We start from the raw sequence: 16,058 nt of genomic DNA, 5'->3' as shown, positions 1-16,058 counted from the left end.
AAAATTTTGAGTTCACTGAAATTAATATAGTAAGTTCACAACAATTTAACTTACTATGTGAATTCCAGTGAACTCAAAATTTTAAGTCAGCCCTTGCACTAACTTTTTTAAGTTAAAACAACAAATATTTTTTTTACAGTGTACATTTATTTTTATTTGCTTTCAGTGGTACCAGTTATTTCCCAAATTAAGGGCTAAAATACGTATCTTATGTTAAAATAAGAAAGGTCATTATATAACCAGTCAATAAATTCAATTCCATTGCAATTTATTATGGTTTTACCATAGTCATGGCCTCGGAACACTAGATAGATAGATAGATAGATAGATAGATAGATAGATAGATAGATAGATAGATAGATAGATAGATAGATAAAGAGAAATATAAGATATTAAACCAAGAGTGATTTAAAATGGGTAAGTTTCAGATAGAAAATAAAATAGACAATGAGTGGATAAAACAGTTAATACACCAATTAGTTTACACTAGGCTATTTATGAGGTCTTATGCTGCGTTCATGTGCTATGGGAAGATGATATTTTCCAGTTGGGAAGTGGTATTTACCAGTGTGTTGTGTTCACATGCTTTTGTTGTTGTTGACAAATTAAAGATGGTGGACCAGATTCAAGTTAGCAATAGTTAGTTAGCTATCGTTAGCAATAGCGTCTGCTCTGGATAGGTAAAAACAAACCATAACAACACATTTTTAAAGGAAACGGATTTCTAACGTATTATATTACACTTGTTAATGACGCAACATTGCATAGACACCAAAGACTACCCACTAGTACTAGTAAAAAAAACTTTAGTAGCGTACAATGCTTAGCATTCAAGTGTCTTGTACCGCTCGCCGCCATGTTGAAAAGGTTAAAGTTCATTTCATCTCGGCAACTCGTGTATCAAAATTTTCTACGAGTTGCCCAGTGGAAAATACCACAAGAGGGGGCGTTCATGTGTGCTTTCCATGTCAGCGTTTGGTATTTACCATAATTCCCATAGCACATGAATGCAGCATTAGCCAGGACATACTTAATGTAAACATGTGCAGCTTACCTTATTTGGGAGGCTTTCGTTTTCCCCATGGAAAATTTCTTTGCGATGGAAGAGTCTGGGAACATTCCAGCCACGCACTTGTTGAAATCATCAAAGAAAGAGAGGCTAATGTTTTTCTTAGCTATTAGCATCGCCATCTTCACCTCAGACCTAATCAGTGTTGCCAGATACTGCTGACGTTTTCCAGCCCAAAATATGTTCAAAACCCGCCAAAATGCACTTGAAACTGCCCAACTTGGGCGGGAAACCACCCAATCTGGCAACACTGGACCTAATCACTTGTTCAGCCTCGCCTCCGGACGTAGTTCTGTAATTACTGATGCCTGAGAGGGCAGGGATGTGAATTCATGGCCCGACTTCCTGCTGTAAACTCCTGTCAGAGGCGCGTCATGAATTCTGGACCTACCGACTTTTTTATATTGTGAAAATACGGGACTTTTATATAATGTCAAAATACGGGATATTTTCGGGAAAATAAAAAACGGGAAGACAGCGGGAAATAAGTCAAAATAAGGGATTTCCCGGGAAAAACGGGAGGGTTGACAGGTATGGTGTGTACTTGGAAAAAGTTTGTGATTTTAACTTCTGTCGTAAGTTAAAGCGAATCACTGGAGAATGAATCTGCTTTTTATCGGCTAAAAACACATCTACAGATATATCTGATACTTCCTGGTCTGCTCTGCTGTATATAAATAGGCCGTTCTCACTAGGGTACCAACCACCACTGTTCCCCAGGCGAGAAGAGGAGGTTGCCGTACCATCAGCCCAGGCCTTTAGACAACGCTGCAGGAGGACGTGGGCATTGGCCCAGAGAAGACTCATTCGCACTCGCATCCAAGAAGCAGGCCGACAAACATCGTTCCAAGGCACCTACCTACTGAGTGGGCCAACGAGTTATGCTCTCCACACACCACCTGCCACTTAGGGCCATCTCTCACAAGCTGGCACCCAGGTTCCTTGGACCGTTCCTCATCAAGAAGGTAATCAACTCATGTTCTGTTAGACTGGCATTACCACTCACCATGCGACATGTTCACCCTCAAAGCCCTCAAAGCTTACAAGAGCCTGGAAGCTTATTTTGCTTATTTTTGCCTGGAAGCTACTTTGTTGCGGGATGGGTATCCCAACTATACCTCTGGAAGGTTCCAAAGAAGAATGTCTACTTAATAACTTCACGGGTAAGTGGCATTAAGATGTTTATCATAAAGAGACTATGCAGGACGTTTTATCGTAAGAATGTTTGAAATCTAAACTCAGTTCCAGATAATGACAGGGTTGTAAATATGCATGTTTTTGTCTGAAAAAAAAATCACAGACCACCGACTATGCAGTTATCATTCAATCCGAAAATGTTAGGACTAGGACTGTTTTGGCCTCTAGAGGCCGCTGTTATTTCCTTTTCGTGTCATGTTTATTTTGGCCTCTAGAGGCCGCCACTGTTCCTGTGTTTTGTGTTTTTGTTAATTGCCTGTTTAGTCCTAATTATCTTCACCTGTGTCCTTAATTAGTTTGTGTATTTATACCCCTGAGTTCAGTCCTCTTGTCACGGAGTCTTTGTGCTGTTATGTTTATCTCCAGTTTCCTCTGTACTGTGTTCTTTGTTTTTGCACTTTGCTTTTCTTTTGGATTTAGTAGTGACTGTGTTTTTTGGATTATACTCTTTGTTTTTTTTTTTGTTTTTGTTTTGCCCTGTATATAGTGTATATAGTATAAATAAACCTTTTGATTCTTTTTCTACTTCCGCCTCACGCCTCTGCATTTGAGTCATCCCCCTGGTGGCCTAGTGGGGGTTTGCTGGATTATCACACCAACGAACCAGGTTCAAATCCCAGCAAAACCCTAACAGAAAGACTCCGTCATGACCGACTCAGCAGAGGCTGCTTCAACTGTCTACCCGGCCAACCTTCAGGGAATTATGGCAGCTTTGACACGCTTCGGAGCAACCATGGACGCTCATGGACGTACGCTCACCAGCCAACGTGAGGCCCTTGCTCGCCACGAGGAACTGCTTCAGCAAATCGGGAAAACCCTGGCACAGCTGACATCTCTGCCTGCATCTCCTGATCCAGCTCCTGCTCCTGTGCCTGCTGCCTTCTTCACCTCGCGAACCCAGCCTTCCTGCACCACAGAGGTACGATGGCAAGCACAGTGAGTGCCGAGAGTTCCTTACCCAGTGTCAACTCACCTTTGAGCTTCAGCCTACCACCTACACTAGGGATCGCCGCAAGATTGCCTTTGTGATAACCTTATTAGCTGGTAAGGCACGAGCCTGGGCTACTGCTATCTGGCAAAGACAGGGACCTGAGTGCCTTGATTTCCAGCTGTTCTCTGAAGAGATGCTTCAGGTCTTCGATCAGGCGGACATCAGTACCGATGCAGCCCAAAAGCTCATGTCCATCCAGCAAGGAGGAAGCGTCGCAGATTACGCCATCTCGTTCCGAATGCTCGCAGCAGTAAGTGGATGGAACGAGACTGCCCTGGTGTCAGCCTTCCACCATGGTCTGTCTGACCCCATCAAGGACGGTCTGGCCTCTATTGGATGCCCAAGTGACCTCGAAACCCTCATCTCACATGCTATTCGTCTGGACAACAGGATGAGAGAACGCCACCAAGCCTTGAGCCCCCCCAGCCTCCCTACCTCTACCTGGAAACCGTCTACCTCCTTCAGTGACTGTCCAGAACCCATGCAAGTGGGTCGTACTCGCCTCTCCGCATCTGAGAGGGAGCGCAGAAGGAGGGACAAGTGATGCATCTACTGTGGCAAGCCTGGTCACTTCCGAGCATCATGTCCCGAACTCTTGGGAAAAGGACCGCCCCGTCCAGCCGAGGGAGGGTTGTGACGGGGCCTACCCTCTCTCCCGGACTCCCTGGCCAAGGAATCTACATCCCGGTCTCCATCTCCTGGGGTGAGTCTGTCCACTCTTGTCAAGCTCTGTTAGACTCAGGGGCGGCTGGGAACTTTATGGATATTCACTTCGCCCAAAGCATCAATATTCCGACTGCACCTCTTGAAGTCCCACTGTCTGTGTCTGCCCTCGATGGCCAAGCATTAGGTGATGGAAGAGTCACCCAAGTTACTTCTCCAGTCTTCCTCCAGTCTCAAGGTCACAAGGAAGAAATATCCCTGCACCTGATTCCTTCACCTGAGTTCCCAGTTATTCTAGGCCTTCCTTGGCTTACTCGCCACAACCCTCGCATAGACTGGGTAACAAGCCAGGTTGTGGAATGGGGCCCTGCATGCCATGCCTCTTGTCTGCTCTCTAGCTCTCCTGTGTCTCCTGCCGAGCCCCCTGATCTCACCGAGTTATCTCAAGTTCCCACAGAGTACTGGGATCTCAAGGAGGTATTCAGCAAGAGCAGGGCCGCTGTTCTTCCTCCACACTGGGCCTACGACTGTGCCATTGACTTGCTCCCTGGGACTACCCCTCCTCGTGGCAGACTGTTTTCCCTCTCTCAGCCAGAACGCAAGGCCATGGAGGAATACCTCAAAGACGCCCTGGTCTCTGGGTTCATTCGACCCTCCACCTCACCTGCTGGTGCCGGCTTCTTCTTTGTCGGCAAGAAGGATGGGGGGCTCCGACCATGTATTGACTACAGGGGCCTGAACAAGATCACTGTGCGCAACCGATATCCCCTTCTGCTGATGTCCACTGCTTTCGACCTGCTCCAAGGCGCCACCGTCTTCACCAAATTGGACCTACGGAACGCATACCACCTCATCCGTATCCGACAGGGAGACGAGTGGAAGACTGCCTTTAACACCCCGTCTGGGCACTACGAATACCAGGTCATGCCCTTCGGACTCACCAACGCACCAGCTGTTTTTCAGGCCCTAATCAATGACGTCTTAAGGGACATGATTAACCTGTACGTTTTTGTCTACCTCGATGACATCCTTATCTTCTCCAAAACCGTGCAGGAGCACCGCCACCATGTCCGCCAGGTTCTCCAGAGGCTGCTACAGAACAATCTGTTCGCCAAGGCCCAGAAATGCGAATTTCATGTTTCCGAGGTCTCCTTTCTGGGATTTATTGTACGGACAGGCCAACTCCAAATGGACCCTGCCAAGACCCTGGCCGTCCGGGATTGGCCTATTCCCAAGTCCGTTAAGGAGGTTCAGCGGTTCTTAGGATTCGCTAACTTCTACCGCAAGTTCATCAGGAACTTCACTTCTGTGGCAGCACCCATGTCAGACCTCACCAAAAGGACAGGTGGATCTTATGTCTGGTCTCCTCAGGTGGAAAAGGCGTTCAAAGACCTCAAGGACTGCTTCTGCACGGCACCCATTCTGGTCCTCCCGGACACCTCCCAACCATTCATCGTGGAGGTGGACGCCTCGGACAGTGGTGTCGGCGCGGTGCTCTCTCAACATTCGGAAGGAAAGCTGCACCCCTGCGCTTACTTCTCCCACCGCCTGAGTCCTGCGGAGTCCCGGTACGATGTGGGGGATCGAGAACTGCTAGCGGTCAAACTGGCCCTTGAAGAGTGGAGGCACTGGCTGGAGGGAGCGCAACATCCATTCCTGGTTTGGACTGACCACAAGAACCTGGAGTACCTCCAGCAAGCTAAGAGACTGAACCCTCGACAGGCTAGGTGGGCCCTGTTTTTCAGTTGGTTTGACTTCACCCTCTCGTACCGCCCCGGCTCCAAGAACACCAAACCTGACGCACTGTCCAGGCTATTCTCTGCCACTAACAGGGAGAATGAAGTTGGGCCTATTATCCCGGTGTCCCGGATTGTGGCCCCTGTCCGCTGGGGTATTGAGGAGGCTGTTCGATGAGCCCAACACCAGGACCCCGGTCCTGGGACGGGGCCACCGGGCCTCTTGTACGTCCCACATCAAGCCCGGGCCAAGGTTCTCCAGTGGGGTCACTCTTCCCCTCTCACCGCCCACCCGGGAGCTCGGAGGACCCTGGACTTCCTGAAAAGACGCTTCTGGTGGCCTAACATGGAGAAGGAAGTAAGGTCATTTGTCCTGTCCTGTGAGGTTTGCACCAGAACCAAGAACCCATGACAGCATCCCCAGGGTCTCCTGCATCCTCTGACCATTCCCCGGCGTCCCTGGTCCCACGTGGCAGTCGACTTCATCACAGGTCTCCCTGAGTCACAAGGTAACACGGTCATTTTGGTCATAGTTGACAGATTCTCCAAGGCCTGCTGCTTCATACCACTGTGCAAACTCCCCTCTGCTCTTGAAACAGCTAAACTTATGTTCAATCATGTCTTCTGAGTCTTTGGTCTTCCACAGGACATCGTCTCAGACCGAGGGCCCCAGTTCTCCTCCCGAGTGTGGCACGGGTTCTGCAAGGTCATCGGAGCCACTGCCAGCCTCTCCTCTGGGTTTCACCCACAGTCCAATGGTCAGACGGAGAGGCTCAACCAGGACCTGGAAACCACCCTGCGAGGCCTGGCTATGGATAACCCGACATCGTGGAGCATCTGGCTGCCATGGGCAGAGTATGCCCACAACACCCTGCAGTCATCGGCCACCAAGCTGTCGCCATTCCAGTGCCAATTCGGGTTCCAGCCACCTCTGTTCCCGGACCAGGAGGAGGATGCGGGGGTGCCCTCGGTCAACCAATATGTGAGACGGTGTCGCAAGACCTGGAGCAAGGTCAGGAAGACCCTCATACAGACCTCCAGAACCAACCAGACTCAGGCCAACTGCCATAGAAGACCTGCACACGCTTTCCGCCCTGGGCAGCAGGTTTGGCTGTCCACTAAGGACCTTCCGCTGCGGGTGGAGAACTGCAAGCTTGCTCCTCGCTACATTGGCCCCTTCAAGGTGGTGCGCAGGGTGAACCCTGTCTCCTACCGGCTCCAGTTGCCCCGGACTCTGAGGATCAACCCCACTTTCCATGTTTCCCTGTTGCGGCCCGTACTGACGTCTACGTCTGCCCCTGCCCCTAGGAACCCCCCACCCCCCTGCATCTTCCAGGGGCAGACTGTGTTCACTGTGCATCGCCTGCTTGACTCCCGCCGGGTCCACGGCGGGTTGCAATACCTGGTGGACTGGGAGGGCTATGGTCCTGAGGAGCGCTGCTGGGTTCCTGCTCGGGATGTCCTAGATAAAGAACTATATCGGGACTTCCATTCGGCCCATCCGGATCGCCCTGGGAACGTCAGGAGATGCTCCTGGGGGGGGGGGGGGGGGGGGGGTGTCCTGTTAGGACTAGGACTGTTTTGGCCTCTAGAGGCCGCTGTTATTTCCTTTTCGTGTCATGTTTATTTTGGCCTCTAGAGGCCGCCACTGTTCCTGTGTTTTGTGTTTTTGTTAATTGCCTGTTTAGTCCTAATTATCTTCACCTGTGTCCTTAATTAGTTTGTGTATTTATACCCCTGAGTTCAGTCCTCTTGTCACGGAGTCTTTGTGCTGTTATGTTTATCTCCAGTTTCCTCTGTACTGTGTTCTTTGTTTTTGCACTTTGCTTTTCTTTTGGATTTAGTAGTGACTGTGTTTTTTGGATTATACTCTTTTTTTTTGTTTTGTTTTGCCCTGTATATAGTGTATATAGTATAAATAAACCTTTTGATTCTTTTTCTACTTCCGCCTCACGCCTCTGTATTTGAGTCATCCCCCTGGTGGCCTAGTGGGGGTTTGCTGGATTATTACACCAATGAACCAGGTTCAAATCCCAGCAAAACCCTAACAGAAAATCAACTTAACAGATGTACTAGGAGTATTGAATTAGAAGATTACACCTACCTGATATGAAGTGTTCACTACAAATTCGGCTGGTAGAACTGGGGTACCAGTTTTCTCTTCACACAGCGGACACCCATTTTGCGCGTCTCTCCTCGTCTGCGGGGAATCTATAAAATGACAGGCCCTCCTTTTGGCCCTGTCTATTGGTACAACCAAATGCTGAACAAGATATAAAGGCCCGGTCCCACTGCACTTACGGATGCAAAGAGGATGTAAAACGTAAAAAAATCTTTGCCATCCGTTGGAAAACGCTATGCATCCGTTGTGTACTCATTGCATACATGCTTCATACGCTCTATCCATCGAGCATCCGTCCACTGTGATTTCATCCGCACAAAAAGTTTTGAGCTGCACAAAACTTTTAGAACGGATGAACTTTCCGCCATGTACGATGTAAATCCGTGACATATACGAGCAACAAACGTTCTATGTCCGTTATCATCCATTAAACATCTGCTGTATCCTCTCTGCATCCTCTGGGCATCCTCGCAACTCACATCCGCTGCAGCTGAAAACGGAAAGAGGGAGGAAAGATAAGGTACATGAAACATCTATTCATCGTTAGTAGCACGGAAATAGAAAGGATGTAAGCGTATGCATCGCGTATATAAAGTATTCAAAACGGACAAAGCGTTTATATCTGGGATGTATCTCGTATATTTAGGATGTCTGGAGTATGTCTAGAGTATGTAGAAGGACACCTAGCGGACAATCGATATTTTGTATAAAAAGGGGGAGAAAATCATCTAGTAGTAAAGATGTATCGATGTAGCCGCCAGCACGTCTTTCCGCTTTATGCTGACGGCGTGCGTGCTGCATCCCTTTATATCCACGGAGCAGACGCAATTCATACCCCCCGCATGTGCAGTGAACGGTCTGCATCCGATATACATCCGCGCAACATCCCCTTTGTTTCCGTTAGGCGTACGTGATGCATCCCCTTCATCCGCTATGCATCCGCTCTTTCTGCTATGCGTCTGCTTCTCAGTTATCACCGGTAACCCCTTCGGAGCTGTCATCCACTTCCATCCGCTTTCATCCGCTAGGCTTCCTATGAACATGCGTTTAACATCCCCGCTATATACTACCCACGTCCGTTCTTTTCCGTTCTGTTTTCGCAAATTTTCGCCAATTTTGTCCATTTCTGGAGCAGATGAAAACGGATAGCGCCACCCCCGAAATTTTGCTCGTCCGCTGTGTCCTTTTTGCATACGTTTTGTGTCCATCGGCCAGTGGGACCGGGCCTTAACCATTCTTGAAAGATCTACTCCCACACACTTGATAATTAGAACGGGTTCGTCTAAGTTCTATGCGCGGCCATGCCGTCCAAGATGGCAGATAAACAAATATCACGTGACCTCGTGACGTCACGTGCACGCTCTCTATAAATAGGCCGTTCTCAGAAGGGGACTTTGCCAGAACGTCTTGTCTGTTTCTCACGTTGTCTCTGTGCCATTTTGCTTCCTGGAGTTTTGCTCTCTGTTTTTGCCTATTCTTTGCCACAGTTCTTGCACTCTCGTCTTGCCATTTTTTTCATGTTTTTATGCTACTTTTTTGTTTACAGTTTTGTTTGTTTGTTTGTTTTGTCTGGACTATTTTTGTTATTTTTGTTTGTTTATTCTCTTGGACTTTAAATCTTTTTTTATTCATTGGATTTTCTGGTTTGTGTTTCTGCTTTTGGATCCTACTCACCACATCCTGTCACCCATAACAATATCTGTATTTATTTAAAATAATCTTCACACAGGGCGGCACGGTGGTGTAGTGGTTAGCGCTGTCGCCTCACAGCAAGAAGGTCCGGGTTCGAGCTCCGTGGCCGGCGAGGGCCTTTCTGTGGGGAGTTTGCATGTTCTCCCTGTGTCCACGTGGGTTTCCTCCGGGTGCTCCGGTTTCCCCCACAGTCCAAAGACATGCAGGTTAGGTTAACTGGTGACTCTAAATTGACCGTAGGTGTGAGTGTGAATGGTTGTCTGTGTCTATGTGTCAGCCCTGTGATGACCTGGCGACTTGTGCAGGGTGTACCCCGCCTTTCGCCCGTAGTCAGCTGGGATAGGCTCCAGCTTGCCTTTGACCCTGTAGAACAGGATAAAGTGGCTAGAGATAATGAGATGAGATGAGATGAGATAATCTTCACACATTAAGCAAATGATAAAGGTAGAAAAGGAGAAATTATAAGTTACACACACCTGAGAAATCCGCCATTTCGCACGTGAATTTTCTTTCCGTGGCGACCGACTTGAGTCCAAAAAACTCTTTTACGGCCAATGATTCGCTTTAACTTACGACAGAAGTTAAAACCGCAAACTTTTTCCAAGTACACACGAAAATTCGGGTCAAAAAAGACAGTAGAAAAGGTAAACACAGCTATTATAGAAATGGATTGCTTCGCATCGCCAGTCAAACTCTTATGGTTGTCAAGGAATGTCAAGTTAGGGCTTGTTGCTATGGGGAAAATTGACACGTGACCAATTCCTGCAAATGGCCTATAGTGCAGCAGTTAACACAGGTTTATATTAATACACTTGTCCTAATAAATTATCGTTTCTATAGTAACATCTCATTCAGAAGGACTTGAACAGATAAACACATTATTTAACAAATCAATCTTATAATAATTGAGATCGTGACATTTTCTCTAAGCAGACCATTATTTAACATTTATAGTCAAACACACTGGATATCACACGGTGGCGTGAAGCTATTTAGTTTATCTTTGAGTGGGGAATGGATATATCAGGCAGAGGTGGACAAAGTACCCAACTTCATTACTTAAGTCAGATCCCACTGGTCAAATGTTACTCCGATACAAGTGAAAGTAGTCCAGTCGAATTTTTACTTAAAGTACTGAAGTACTTGCTTTTAAAAATACTTAAGTATTAAAAGTACATTTTCTGTCAGTGCATTGTTGTATTATTGCCACAACGTTTACAAAGCCTAATGCCTCTGAAGCAACTGACTGGATTTACAAAATGAACGCATGCTGTGCCATGGTGGTTTAACGTTAAGCTAGCTAGTCAGTGAAGCTCCACCTGACATGCTAGCAAACTCTTTTCAAACTCAAAATCATCCTGGGTAACTAACATTACTAGAAAAGAAAGATTTCTGTTTATTTGGCAAGATTATGCTAAAACATTTCTGAAAGGACTTCAGATAAGTTAATGTTATTCATGTTAGCGTAACTCCGTTTTTACATGCTAACTAATAGTGTCCAAGTTAACTAGCTATGTGTTAACATTAGCCATGGACAAGACAATGGCAACTTGATGGGCAAATCCATAGAAAGTCATTTGACTAACCAGACTGCATAGCTATTGCAACATTATCACTAGCTCTAAAAGCACAGACAACTTCATTGCAAGCTTTCTCTTGGAATAAAACATTTATATACCTCAATATGCTTCCACAGGTTGGACGGCGGGTTTTTATAGGCCATGATGTGGTTCGTTTTAGGCAAACAAAGCATTTTAAAACGAAATGAATCTTTAATCCTTTCAGAAAACTGAAACATGGGTTCTAGGTATGGCCATGAGTGTGTCCATTCCGCAAAAGAACCGTCTCCTTCCATTCTGCCATCAACTGATCGTGGACTGTTTGACAGATGAAATAAGAAAGGATTTACCTTGGGATATGATGTATGCAGATGATGTTGTCCTATGTAGAGAGTTGAGGGATGAATTGTAAGAAAATCTTGAGGATTGGATGAGAGCCTTGGAAATGAGAGACATGAAGGTCAACAGGACAAAAAGTGAATACCTCCAAATAAGTACCAGTCATCAGCAGAATGGTACAATTACACTACTTGGAGAAGAGGTACCAAAAGTAATGGAGTTTAAGTACTTGGGGTCAACTGTACAAGAAGACGGAGGAAGCAATAGAGAAGTGGCCACAAGGATCCAGGCTGGTTGGAACAGCTGGACTGAAAAAGTGACTGGCATCATGTGCAGCAAAAAGGTAACCCCAAAAGTCAAAGGGAAACTCTACAAAACTGTCATCAGGCCAACAATGCTATATAGAATGAAGGCAGTGGCAGTCACCAAGGCACAAGAGAAGCAGATGGACGTGGCAGAGATGAAGATGCTGCAATTCTCTCTTGGTCTGATTAAACTGGACAAGGTACGGAATGAAGTGGTAAGACAAAAGTTAGGAGTGGGGCCTTTGAGTGGAAAACTCATGGAAACAAGGCTAAGAATGCATGGATATGTGTTAAGGAGAGACCCTGGGTATGTTGGAAAAAGAGTGAGAGAGATGCCATCAGAAGGAGAGGAAGAGGCAGACCAAAACGATGTCTACAAGACTGTGTCAAGGAAGATATGAAAGCTGCTGGAGTGACAGAGGAAATGGCAACTGACAGAAGGTATTGGAGGGCACGGATTAGCACCAGGGACCCCACACCATGTGGGAAATAGCCTGAAGAAGAAGCTTATTATTATTTTATTTATTTATTTTTTATTTTATTTTTTCCCTGTGTAATGTACTTAGTTACTTTTAAAATCAACATCGACAACTACACATAACAGAGCAACCTGGCAGCCAAAATTCTCTCAAAATCTTCTGCTTTTAACGAAGCAAACCTTGTGGCCATGTTTGTTTACAAATTGTCACAGTCACTTGCTAGTGCGGAAGTTTTACATCTCCAACGTGTCTCTTTTCCAGTTTTTCGATGTCCGTTGGTATGTTTTTCTCTTGTAAATATGCGTGAAGAATATATAATGAAGTTTTGGTAGCCTTTCGGGTGTTCAGCGTGTCTTCAGTTTATTTATTTAGTGTTTAAACCGAGCACTGGATTAGCCTCATCTTCTCTCTTTCCCGGCCAACAAAGAAATGATTGTGCGCATGCACAGCAGAAAACTTTTGTCACTGGATCTTTGCTTGAGCTCTGATGTGTTGTCTTGACGATGTGCAATATTATAACAATATTACACGCTCATTCTCCACTGGGGAGAGTTGCTTAATACATGGAGGATAAGCGATATGAAAACCATATTGCATGCCATCAATAACCCCACAAGAAGGGAATAGAATACATGCTTTTATTTCATGGAAAAAGTGGCCCGTATGTATAATATTATAATATATAGGCTATAAATGTATAACTAATGTGTAATCATTTGTATTATGGCACAATGCTGATTGACCAGATGCTGATTAATTTCTGATACTTTTACCTTTTACATGTACTTCCATGTCCTTGTTTATGATTTTTGTGACAAATATTAATAAAATTAATAAATAAAAATCACACATCCTTTCACATTCAGAAGCATAAAAATCATGTTTCCCACGAAGAAAAATGAAGTGTGCATATAATAAAGTGGCACTTTTGTATCTAATCTGTGGTTTTATGTCCAAAAAACACAAACCAAACGAGGCCTTAACATTTTTTGTACAAATTTATTACATGCAAAAGTGGAAAAATGTTTCAAGAAACACAGAAAGTGAAACAGATACAAATGAAAATAAATGAAATGTGATTTTGGTCCTCATGAAGAGTAAAATGTCTGCAGCTCAGCACTGAACTACGTCACACGTATCAACACATCCAGCAGTTCGATTTAAAGTTACATCATGTGTATTCTGACCTTTTTTTGACAAAAATAATTATTAACTGTATACATAAAGGCATATTATAATGTTTTTGATCCCTCTAGCATCCATTTTTTATGGATTATCATCAGCTCAGGGCACAAATGGAATATAGTAAACACAATGTTTTTTAATAGTAATAGGAAAAACAAAATTATTCAAATAACGTTTATAAAAATTCGAGTGACCACTAGATGGCGGACTCGAGTCATAATGTTTCCAGGGAAGTTTCACTCAGGAAATTTTCAAATGTCTGCACAAATGTGTTAAATGCAATGTAAACAAGTGTGCATTTTACCATCTTTAAGCCAAGATTTGAGATATTCTCTCAAAGTGAACAACAAACAAATTAATCTTCTGTGAGATTTGTATAGAGAACCATGAGGAATGAAGCTGTTTGTGGAATGTCACAAGATGAAACTCCTTTTTCAGATTTTTCATATGCTGTTCAACTCTTGCAGTGTCTGATCCAGAACTTGATGCATTCCGAAGTTTTCTTCTTTGGCATTTGTTAGTTTTTCTACAAAAAGATAAGTTAAAAAGCAAAATGAGCTCTTTGAATTGTTTTGTTCAATATTCACTGTGTTTGAGGAAAAAAAAAAAAACTAATGTGGTTTTGCTTTTTCTCTGTGGCCATTAGTCCTTTACTGAATCTACATGACTATGCAGCTGTAAGATTCATTTGCATGCACTAAGTGAAAAGTGTGGGTCCATTTGCAAGAACCCAACATGCACATGGCTGTCGTTTCAACACATGCAGTAGAAACAATGAAAACACATCAAGGAGTGAGGGTGAAGACACACAGGGGTACGGGTGTGAACTTGAGATGTAAACTTTACCTCACCTGTTGACTTTCAAAACACAAAACAAATCTCTTGAGTTTTAAACAAATAATAATACCGTATCAAACACATTGTAATTCTCTAATAGATATAAATATGTAACTAATGTGTAATAATTTGTATTCTAGCGTGTGTGTATGATGCTGTGCCCTGATGTTTCTGCAAGCACAAGAATGAATGAAAGCATGAATAAAAGCATGTTGGGAAATAGGAAAAGAGAGCTTTTATTTTCCTTCATACAGTAAAACAGTAGTACAGCAGACACCAGGTAAGATATTTCAGCCAGCCACAGAGAGGCGGGAGGGATGGAGAAGGGAAGAGAAAGCAGCATCTACAGGGAGGTCATATCATTGAGGGCATGGTCCAGCTCCTCTGAGATGGCCTTGTATTTCAGCTTCTGTGCATACAACTCGTCTGGAGACCAGCAGGAAAAAAAGCAAGCATGGTATATGGCAAACAGAGAGAGAAGAAGAGGGGGAGAGAGAGAAAAGGGATTTAGCAGATGAATCGGAATATGTGTGGAAAAATACAGCCACAGAAAGAAACATGAAAATCAAGCTGCTGTTATCCTCTTTAAGAACTTGTGCAAATCCCATGGAGGTGAGCAATGACCGGCTCATAAATTTTCCATCTAGTAAATATGCTCTCGGCTTGCTTTCGCGTATATACATCTACGCAGCCGACACAAACTAAAACCTCGCACAGGAAGTGGTGTTTCTCTTCCACTGACAGCAGACATTCTTTATTCCTCTTGGGATTATTGAAACGCTCGGCCTGTCTCAGCTGATTCCATAAATTCAGCAGAATAAATAGCCTTCAGGAGAAATGCTCCAACATATTGAAATATGAAACTCCCAGATCAGATTAAAACAAGATGCTGCTATGTTGTACTGAAATTCTTTCAGTAGAGCTTTAATTAGCTTATAGGAACCATGTAAAGAGTACCGAGGATGTGTTCTTGAGTGTACCACTCCAGCAACTAGGAAAGTACAGTTTACTCTTTTTACTGAAAGTGTGTAGCTGTTGAAAGCCTGTAAAAAAAATTCCTTAGACTTTAAATTTCCTTAAAGCTACAGGATGAAAAATTTTGGAATTTCACCCTCTCTGGTAGAAAAAAAAATATTGCAAGCTACCTTTGGAAATGCTTCATTCTTTTTCAACATGCTTCAACAGTTTAAAAGGATTAATATCCATCACAAACTGCATTCTGGGCATTAAATAGGATGCGTAAATATTATAGAGACCACTGTTTTATTGAAATACGACTCAACAGCGTAGTATGTGGTTTGTGACCCTGGATAAAACGGGAAGAGTTCTTATCGAGGCTATAATTATATCTGTCACGGTTGTAGAGGTTTACTTGGAGTTACAGAAATGTTATGAGAACATCATATGTTCTAACGCTTAAAGGTAAACATAGGAAAACACATTATTCGGCAGCATAAGAGTATATTATTAATACAGCAGCCTATTAAAGTAAAATGTTCGTACCTTCCAGGTCATCGATGGATTTTTCCAGTTTAGCCACTGTTCTTTCTGCAAACTCAGCTCGGGTCTCAGCCTGATCGCACACGACAGGGCACAGGCACATGATCAACTGAAGCACTTACACACACCATCACACCATCATCATTCCCCACATATCATTCACAATACACCGGCACCGTACCTCCTTCAGCTTGTCACTGAGAACCTTAATCTCCTCCTCATACTTGTCTTCTTTTTCAGAGTACTGAAATAGAGAAAATGGTGATGCGGGAATGCATTAATAAACAACATTACCAGTGTTTTTTCTGTATCCAATGCCATAATCTGATAGCCAAAAATACAAGTTATCATGCTTAGATGTAGATTTATCATCCATTATTAATT

General features: G+C 44.3%; 1 protein-coding gene across 4 annotated transcripts in view; it reads right to left on the bottom strand.

Moving 5' to 3' along the window:
• Positions 1 to 13,131: 13,131 nt before the first annotated feature.
• tpm4a (tropomyosin 4a) overlaps positions 13,132 to 16,058 on the bottom strand; it is a 42,283-nt gene continuing 39,356 nt past the window's right edge. For 2 of the 4 annotated variants that reach the window (XM_060941251.1, XM_060941252.1), the window contains 3 exons: positions 15,856 to 15,918; positions 15,678 to 15,747; positions 13,132 to 13,863 (listed from right to left, as the gene is read on the bottom strand). In XM_060941251.1, the coding sequence (XP_060797234.1) occupies positions 13,781 to 13,863; positions 15,678 to 15,747; positions 15,856 to 15,918 (216 nt within the window). In that variant the 3' untranslated portion in view covers positions 13,132 to 13,780. Of the gene's footprint in view, positions 13,864 to 13,898; positions 14,601 to 15,677; positions 15,748 to 15,855; positions 15,919 to 16,058 lie in introns of those variants that run through there. The other 2 variants (XM_060941253.1, XM_060941254.1) reach the window with 2 other exon arrangements.

The sequence above is a fragment of the Neoarius graeffei genome, chromosome 15 (assembly GCF_027579695.1).
Source record: "Neoarius graeffei isolate fNeoGra1 chromosome 15, fNeoGra1.pri, whole genome shotgun sequence".
In the NCBI taxonomy this organism is placed as follows: domain Eukaryota; kingdom Metazoa; phylum Chordata; class Actinopteri; order Siluriformes; family Ariidae; genus Neoarius; species Neoarius graeffei.
Note: the sequence above shows the minus strand (reverse complement) of the source record. Positions and strands in the feature narration are given on the sequence as shown.